The 9,807-nt window shown below is 31.7% G+C and overlaps 1 protein-coding gene across 1 annotated transcript in view; it reads right to left on the bottom strand.

Annotated features, from left to right (window-relative positions):
- Window positions 1–2,877: 2,877 nt before the first annotated feature.
- Window positions 2,878–9,807, bottom strand: part of LOC111612981 (endothelin-converting enzyme homolog) — a 24,811-nt gene continuing 17,881 nt past the window's right edge. The window contains exons 19-21 of the mRNA XM_023354277.1: window positions 3,245–3,343; window positions 3,136–3,176; window positions 2,878–3,011 (exon numbers count right to left, since the gene is read on the bottom strand). Coding sequence (XP_023210045.1) covers window positions 2,900–3,011; window positions 3,136–3,176; window positions 3,245–3,343 — 252 coding nt within the window. The 3' untranslated portion in view covers window positions 2,878–2,899. The remainder of the gene's footprint in view (window positions 3,012–3,135; window positions 3,177–3,244; window positions 3,344–9,807) is intronic.

Consider the following 9,807-nt stretch of genomic DNA (forward strand, 5'->3'; position numbering starts at 1 on the left):
ATAAATATATTAGTCGAATAAAAATGCACTTTAAAATAGTGTTTCGTCGTTTTTTATTAATTAGAGACCCAAATAAAACGAATATTTGTGTTTTTCTAATAAATTTTTGTTTGTCTCCTTTATAATAAATGAATTTATTTATTTCTAAGTAAAAATTGAAAGGGTCTGTAGAAGTAATTTTTTTTAAATATTCTTTTTCGTGATAAAGTTTTAATACTTATTACTATAATCTAGACATGTTAATCCTTAAATATACTTGTATATTTAAGGATTGGGTCACAAATATATTATATAGGCTATACTTGTGGCCCAAAACTCTATGACTTCTTCCAATGTGGCCCAGAGGAACAAAAAAGGTTGGACACACCCCTGTTCTAGACATTCATTAATTAAAATGGATGCATATTCCAATTTATCACTTATATCTGACTTATATGAATTCAAGTGACTTATTAAACAATCAAACTCTTTCCATAAATCACATTTCGTGCTATCACTTAATATCCACTTAAATTTTGATAGAGCAATTAAAATTTCATTTTGCCATATTTCAACAGATAAACTTTCCATAATTTTAACCCCATTGTGTAACATCTATTATAGAGAAGAAATATATCGTAATGAATCCATTTCAGATGGTATTGTAATCCAATCTATAGGAATTCTTTTCCTTCCAATTTTTTAAAATTAATCTTATCTATGGATGACCAATTCTTATACTTTTTTTTTCTCTTTCAAGCAATTCAGCTGATCTTTCTTCTGCATTGCGTTTTTTCGTTAAAAGTATAGTATTGATATGGAAATTTTGTAGAAAATGCATCCTTTTTTACATCCAATAGTGAGAACAGTGCCATTATCAAGCACCGCACTATCTTTTCTAATATAAACTGTTCATCAAAATAATGTATGCAAACTGCAGAATTAACACTAGGTTCGAAATCTTTTCTATATATGGCTTTAATCCATTGTTTACATTGAACAGGATCTTTGGGAAAACTGAAAACATTAGTGTATTCTTTCTGTGTACCGTAATTAGACGTACTGTACAGTATAACCGGGCACACAACATTTTCGTAGCATCTAAAATTAAAGAAAATTTAAGTTGCTATTTATAAATATACATATAAAAAAGTATAAATTTTTTATTAAAAAAATGGGAAAAATGAAAAATCTATTAATGCAACTGATATACATCCAGAATGTGCAGGATTTACAAATTAGTTTGATACAGGAGGATTCAAAACACACATTTTCATTATTCATTTGAATGTAATTTCTGCAGATTGGCACAATATCTTCTATTTTGAAATCTTTTCCAAGTTTATATATTTCCAGACTATTTTCCGTAGATGTTAAATGAAACTGATATGTTTTCAAATAGCTGTAAAAATTGCAAACATTAATATTTACATTTACTTATTTAATTTGCAGAACTCCTTTATAAACTCTTGAAAAGAGAGCAGCATTCACTGTACTGTAATTGCAACGGTGATGAGGACGAAGAGCAAGAAGCTATTAATTCGTTCAAATGCTCACAGTTTGTCTGAAGGAGTGATTTACGTACTGAGACTTCACAGTTTATACACTGGATTTTAACAAACTCTTCGGAAACATTCGCCGTAGTTAAATATAACAATCGCAGAAGCGATTAATAATGTAAAATAACAATATTGGTTTAACAATTTAATAATTCATTAAAACGTTTTGCATTAATATATTTTTCTTCAGTGATATGAAACTATCTAATGAATATCCTTTCTACAACCACACGACAGATTCCAGTTTTACTTCTTAATAAACAGTTAAAAACTGTTAATGTGATTGTGTTCGTATAGTGGCAATTATGAGAGACGTGTGGCTATTAAGAATATTTAAAATTCTAAATTCGGACATTAGCCTAAAAGTAGAGGTTTATTAGAGTCAGGACTGAGCTATTGGTGATGAAATACAAATGCTCGGCATCGGAAATACTATAGAACTTATATATTTACAATGTAAAAGTACCTAAGACATTATTTAAATACAGTACACTTTACTAGCTGGAATTAAGACTCACTCGCACTTTTACATCTTTCTTAGTTGATTACAAATTACAAAAACTGAACAGAAAATGTTGCATGACAATCAGAAAATAAACCTGAAATTTAAGAAAAACATCGATTTTGATTTTGGAAACGTGTGAAAAAGAGAGTGTTTGTGTCAATTTTTCTTGTTTTTTAGAGACACAGACTTTGGCTTTTTCGTGAACATACTTTAAATTCAGTTTTTGTAATTTGTAATCAACTAAGAAAGAAACGAGTACTCAATCACGAGTTCTAAATATTATTCCTTTTCGAGAACAAAAAGTGAGCAATAGCAGCAATTGTTATCGCGTGGGACGATTTCAATTAAAATGCAATGTTTTCATCATAATGGATGCAAGGCAGGTTAAACGCCCTGTTTTTGACCAAAAATTTAGTCAATATAATGAATATATAATACATAACCTAGATTGGCCAAAAACATCAATATTGATCGGAAATGAACATAGCTCTCGAAATAAAACGCACTTAGTAAAATTGCGAGGCTTTCTGGAGATGTATACCTCCAGAAAACCTCACAAAAAATCACATTGAATTAAATATCAATTATTTACGGAAGGAAACTTATTTATTAAATTATATTTTAGACACAATATAACATAAATACAACATGAATAGTATAGCCTAAACACGTTATAAATAAAAAACGAGGAAATAAAGTTACTTTTCTTCCTAAGAAACAGCTCCTACCAAAAGCCACAGTTGTTAGTAAACCAGCTGTGTGTGTATTGAAATAATGAAAAACGTATAATTAAATAAACCAAACATTGAAGAAACGAATTAATTTTTCAAATGATTTCACTAAATTTTTTTATTTTTTAATACACAACACTAAATGATATTGCATTTTTACTAGAGTTGGAAGCAGATTTTGACCTACAATCAAAAGCTTCATTGAATTCTTTCACATTTCTATGAGAAATATTGATTCTAAAAAATAAAAATTATAAAACATATTTATAAAATAAAATGTAAACGAAATAAAACGACAGTGAAGATGTTTATTTGAGATTTAATCTCTAAATTATTAATAAAAAATTAACCGTAAACTCACCCATATTTGTCGAATGAGTTGTTTCTTCCGGTGCACCATAACTATAAAATATTTAAGTATATATCAATTTATGGAGTCTTTTTCTATGTATCAATTTAGTAGAACTTACATTAGTGTTAGATAAAAAGAATAGTTGAGGGATGGTAAAATTTTCTAATCGTGGAAGTGATTGATCTTCTCCATTTATGTTTACCCAACGCTGATAAGCCTGCAATTAATTAATTAGATTTAAATAAAATTAATTAATTACAAAAAAATAGTTACTTAAGACTAATGAACCGACTTATTATACTCCCAGCATATTTAATTAACCTTTCCAAAATGCATTTTGTTGTTACTGGCCATTTTCAATTTGATATAGAGTCTATAGTGACTATCACCAACATTAGAAATAAAGTAATTACAAGTTATTATAAATTATTATTAGGATTATAAGTTATAGCTAGGTCAGTAAGAGTCTTGTATAGCATTTGTCTTATAATTTTGTATGCTGTTTATTTAATGTATTTCATTGTTTTGTCCCCCGTGCACAGAGTGAAAAACATCTTACTAAGTAAACAAATATAAGTACAGGAATTTCTACTGTAACTTTATGTTGAATGATTGATTAGTTGGCAAGTGACGTCAGCATAAGAAGGCTGTGCATTATATTATACAATATCTTCCACTACAAGCGAACTCGACTCGTAATGGAAACTCGGGGGAATGGAGATTATATATCTTAATACATTACAAATTAACTAGTCGTATCCTTTATTGATTCTGAGATATAAGGGAAAATATGTATAGTGAAATGTGAATTATTTAATTTGATCTTTGAATCTAAATGTTGTTAACACATTTGGTAACTTTGTTTCTATCGTTCTTAAATATTCTTATAAATATTTGACTGTAACAAAACAGTACATTCCTTATTATTATTACTGTATTTTATTTTTGTGCTCATATTTTTACTCTTTCCGCTCTTTGTACCCACAGAGCGGAAAGAGCATCCATGGATTCCTCCAGACCCGACATGCCCGGATTAGACTACATTCTCAAAAATTCCTGGAGTTTTCGATCAGACCGAATGAGTTTTCAGATTGCCCAGAATGGTGGTTGATACCTTAACTTGTCCGTCATACAATACACATTACTACACGAAAGGAATTTAAAACAAATAATATCGTGTATACGTTAGAGGCATGATTGAACCACGCATTTTCTAGTAATATCAAAATTAATTTAAAATCGTATATATATANTTTTTGTTAGAACATATGGAGTCCGAGTGAGTCACTTCCTCGTCTCTCTCCTCACCTCTACTCCGAATCCAAGCGCTCACACGCTACCGCTCGCGAATCTTTAGACATAAAGTCGCGATTTCCGAGTCCCCTAGAGACTCGGTGGTGTCATCCTGACAGGGCGCCGAAGAGGTGCCGACCCTACGGTCACAATTGTTACAAAGTACAGCCTCAATGAGTCTTTCTCTGTTGCTGTCGAAGAGTGAACAGTCAAACAATAGGTGAAGGTAGTCTTGCTTGGTGTTCGTGTTGCACCTGCAGATCTCGCTGTCTCGTAGCCGGAACCGGTAGGTAAGCGTTGAAGTTCCCGTGGCCAGTGAGAACTTGAGACAAGGCAAAGTTGGGAACAAGATGCCTGCAACTCAGCCAGGCAGAAATGTCTGAAATGAAGCCATGAGTGGGATGTCCTGTAGTGCAGTTCCAATATTCTTGCCAAGTTTGCAAAAGGTGATTTATACAGGGTGCATTTTTAGAGGTATACAAATTTAAAGTGAAATAAAACACGTAAAAATAATGTTAATGGCCATGGTATTGGATTTATTTAAAAGCTAATTTTATGCCATTGGTGTTTAAACATGATTTCGGGCATATGGGCACCATGGTTGGCTCGAATAAAGCACAATCGGGAAGAACAATTTTCGACCACTTTATCGAACAACTGGGCCGTATATCGGCAATAACACTGCGAATGTTGACTTCCAAATGGTGTAACGTCTGTGGTTTATCGGCGTAGACTAGTGACTTCACATATCCTCAAAGAAAGTAATCCATAGGTGTGAGATCACACGACCGTGGAGGCCAGTTCACAGATCCACTACGCAAAATTATGCGTTCATCAGATGTTTCTGCAATAAATTGATGGTGTTGCGCGCTGTATGGCATGTTGCGCCATCTTGTTGAAACCAAAGCTTTGCCACATCAATACCATTCAACTGAGGAATGAAGAAGTCAGCAATCATGGCTCCAAAAACGCTCTCCATTGATGGTAACATTATGGCCGGCATCATCTTTAAAGAAATATGGGCCTATGATTCGACTTGCCCATAAAGCACACCAAACAGAGACTTTTAATGGATGTTAGTTACTCAACATTTGCCGCGTTATTGCCGATATACAGCCCCAGTTGCTCTATAAAGTTGTCGAAAATTGTTCTTCCCGATTGCGCTTCATTCGAGCCAGCCGTGGCGCCCATATGCCCGAAATCATGTTCAAATACTAATGGCAAAAAATTATCTTTTAAATAAAGCCAACACCACGGCCATTAACATTATTTTTACGTGTTTTATTTCATTTTAAATTTGTATATCTCTAAAAAAAATACCCTATAGATAGTGGAAGTCGGTATCTTACTGTAAGAACAAGGAAGAGACGAGACCGCAGCTCTTTTGGTAAGAGCGTGAGCTGTCTCGTTCCTTTCCTCCCCAGAGTGGCCACCGACTCAGTTAAGGGTATGTGATGGTGTTGATTATTATTAATAAGTATTTTTTGAATCGTGGTAACATTGTAGCCATTGTCGTTGGTATTGGAAATTTAGCGAAGAGCTGTAATGCTGTCTGTGTAGATGGCTATTTTGTTTTTTAGGGGAAACCATTATTCACTGATGTGATGGAGTGCTTTGGTGATGGCTAAGATCTCCGGAACAGTACTCACCGATTTCAAAGCGGACTGGTGAATAATATTGCCTGCCTTGTTGTACTGTACGTGATAAAAGCTGCGCCCATTTGATCCTCTTGCTTGGAACCGTCCGTGTAGATTTTATAATCTTGGTCATTCAGTCAACAGGGAAGTACCCAATCTGAAGGTACCGATTATATAGTACTACAAAGAATGTTCGAAGTGCATCGAAGTTTATATAAGCAGTTAAATCTGTTGTATGTTATTGGTCTTATTTCGTTACCTATGAATTTGCCAGCAGTTATATGTAAGAGAAGTACGGCGATCGGTCAAAACATGATTTCCCCAAGATTTTTACATTTTTAAACTCGGGATGCCTTCAAACGTCGAGAAATACAAAAAAGTTTAGGGGTAATATCTATATGTATAAATGTTATTGTGTGTGTGGGAGCACGGTTTTGTTCACCCTGTTCGAAACTTAATAACTCCTGTGCTTTTTGTCAAAAATCTTTAAACTTTTGCAGGGAGATTTGTGTATTACAGGAATAGATGCTATTAAATTTCGCTAATTAAAAGTCGACGGGGGAGATAATGGGGTTCGTGTGTATTTCCAGTAGGATTAATGACGATTTTACTCGTTATTAGCATTTCCAATTGTTTAAAAAACTTATCTCATCTTCAAAAATCACCTCTTTGCCATTTTATAAGAGTTAAGAATAGCCTATATAAAAAAACTGTTCTAATAAAATACGATAACAGATAACGCCACCAAAATTTTAAATGTTGCCGGGAGTTATGCAACTCGGTATTGGTTTATTTTTGTGTTTTACTACTTATGTTTCAGGTTGGAATTCTAATATCAACGTCTAAGATCTGATTTTTTTCTTATTCGTTCAATTTATTCATCTTATATAAGCCAGTAATCTTTTTCTTTAATTGGGTTTACAATTTTCAGTTGGTTAATCTCGAGAATGGAGTTAGATAGATGAAACACGAGATTAGCTATGGAAACATTAGGATTAGATAGCCCCGAATAACTATATATGAATTACTAATACAAACCTGGAGTCATGTTATTTAAATCCATAACTTTTCCCCGAAAGATGTTAGACGACCAGCACGACTCTATTGTTTAAGGAAAAACATGATTTACAGGTGAAGTCACTATTAATTGGAATAGTAAGCGTAGATTTGAAATTAGATTTTTAAAAAATATGATTAGAGAATGCATCCCGGCATTGAGACGTCACAATAAATAATTGCTCGTTTCTTATTCGGACTTATTATACTGGTGTAGTTTCTCATTAGCAAACAGAGGAAATCTTAATCAAAAGTCAAAACATGATTTACAGGTGAAGTCACTATTAATTGGAATAGTAAGCGTAGATTTGAAATTAGATTTTAAAAAAATATGATTAGAGAATGCATCCCGGCATTCAGACGTCACAATAAATAGTTGCTCGTTTCTTTTTTATATTCTCTGTTTTTTTTTTTTTTTTTTTTTTTTTTTGTAAATTCCTCTTTCTATAACCACTTTCCGTGTTTTAACCATTGATTACGTAGTGTTACCAGTTGTATAGTTTTATCTGCTTGAAGAATACTTACGTTATTATAATTTAAATATTATTTTATTAATTTCTCTTTTATATAGGGGAGATCGGGGCAACTTCGGCATGCGGGGCAAGTTTGTCAAGCGCTTTTTTTAAAAAACAAATTAAAAGGAGACTTTGGTTATAGGTTAGGCAGTTGAGTTTTATTGGTGGCTTGTTGAGTGTAGTGTTTTTATTGTTCTCCAACAAGCGTAGTTGAATTATCAAGCAAATTTTCATTTTCGTTCAATTCCATATAATATTTTTTTTCCATTTATATTGAATTGGCAGGTTTTGTTATAATTCCATGATAACGAAAGTTACTTTTCCTGTTAGAAGGATGTAACTTCAACTTATTCACGTGGCCAGATCGTGGCTTGGCATTCTGTTCTCAGGGTTGTACTTAATGTTTCGAAATCATGACTAGCGGGGTAAGATCGGCAACATAAAGCCACATTAGAAGCAAAGGATAAAAATCAAACAGATGATAAATGAAAACATGTTTGCATTTGTTATTCATGTATATATGTCTTTGAACTTGCATTTCGTTGTAATAATATTAAATGGGTGTTGGATTTGTATTTCTTTGTTTTAATAGTGAATTCCAACTTATACATTGTTAATAACATAATTTTATATACGTGCCTATCTTGCCCCATTACTGTTGCCCCTATACCAGGGGCAACTTTAATAAAAATAATTAAAATAATTACAACTTTACAAAAAGAGAGAAGTTGCCGATCTTGCCCCTATACCCGGGGCAACTTCGTCAATTTCTCTCTTCTTGTAAAGTTGTAATTATTTTAATTATTTTTATTTCCAAACTGATTTTAACCAGTTCTATAGTAAGAAAACATTCCAATAGACAATATGCAAAGCTTTTTTTTTCAGTTTACAGCAGTATTTATTACACAAAATTTAAGTAAAGCTTAACATGCCGATCTTGCCCCGATCTCCCCTATTTATATTTTTTCATTTTATGACGAATAAATATTTTTCTTTTATCTTGTGTTTTTAAATATTTAATCTTTTCATTTTTAATATTTATCTTATCTTCAGGTTTTAATAGTTTCAAAATTTTCTAATTTTATAACTGAATATACGAATAATTGTCAAAATAAATATGTATGAAATGACACATTGCTCCAAACATAATTCAAAATTTCACATAAACAGCGACAGATTTTACAAACTAAAAACTTTTGTTCTTGCTGATACAAAACAGCGGCCATTTTCACGATTTTTAAAGAATTTTTACTGTTTATCAGAAACAAATATTACAATGGAGTTCATTAATAGCAATTGCTTTTGATTCTGAATATTGTAATAATAATTTGTGATCATTACAAAAAAACCCTTTTGTTGTAAATAAATGATAAAATATATCGTATTAATTATGTGTTAGTGTTTTAATTAAACACTGATTTATTCAAAATTACAAAAGCTATTTTGTTTCCATACATAAAATCAATTGTTTTATGTAAAATGTAAAAATTACAAATATCAAGAAAACAAAACTTATATTTTTCTTGTTTTTACATTTAATAAAATCTAAACACGAATATTAAATATTTTTCAAACAAACTAATCAATCATTTTGATCAACTTTTGTTTATCAAATTTTCATCCGTAGAAAATTTCATTGCTCAAAATTGTTATTATGATGTTTATTAATATGATAATTTAAACCAGATTTAAAACTGAACTTTTGAGGGCAATAAGTACACGAGAAAGACTTCTCTCCTGTGTGAGTTCGGAGATGTTTAATTAAGACATGTTTGATTGTAAAACTTCGTTTGCAATGATCACAGGTAAAGAGCCCTTCTCCAGTGTGAATCCTTTGATGACATTTTAAATTGTACTTCGAAGCGAATTCTTTCTTGCAACTGTCACAGTAATACTTTCAATTCTTTCTCTTCTGATTGTTTAAATCAGTTATACATATATATATTACAGTAGAGCGTCGTTTATCCGAATCAATTGGGGACTGGGGTGGTTCGGATAACTTATTTTTCGGATAACGAATCATGTACGAAAAAATATATTAATTTATCCCATGTTGAAATTTTTCTCCGTTGCGTGTCGCTTCGCGTTGAATTTTCGTCAATGTTAAGCCTAACGAAGACTATTGTATCGTTAAAAATTATTTTTTTATTTTGTACAAACAAAATAAATATATTGAAAAA

This window comes from Centruroides sculpturatus, unplaced genomic scaffold, assembly GCF_000671375.1.
Source record: "Centruroides sculpturatus isolate CEXI.00-Female unplaced genomic scaffold, Cexi_2.0 scaffold1654, whole genome shotgun sequence".
NCBI lineage: Eukaryota > Metazoa > Arthropoda > Arachnida > Scorpiones > Buthidae > Centruroides > Centruroides sculpturatus.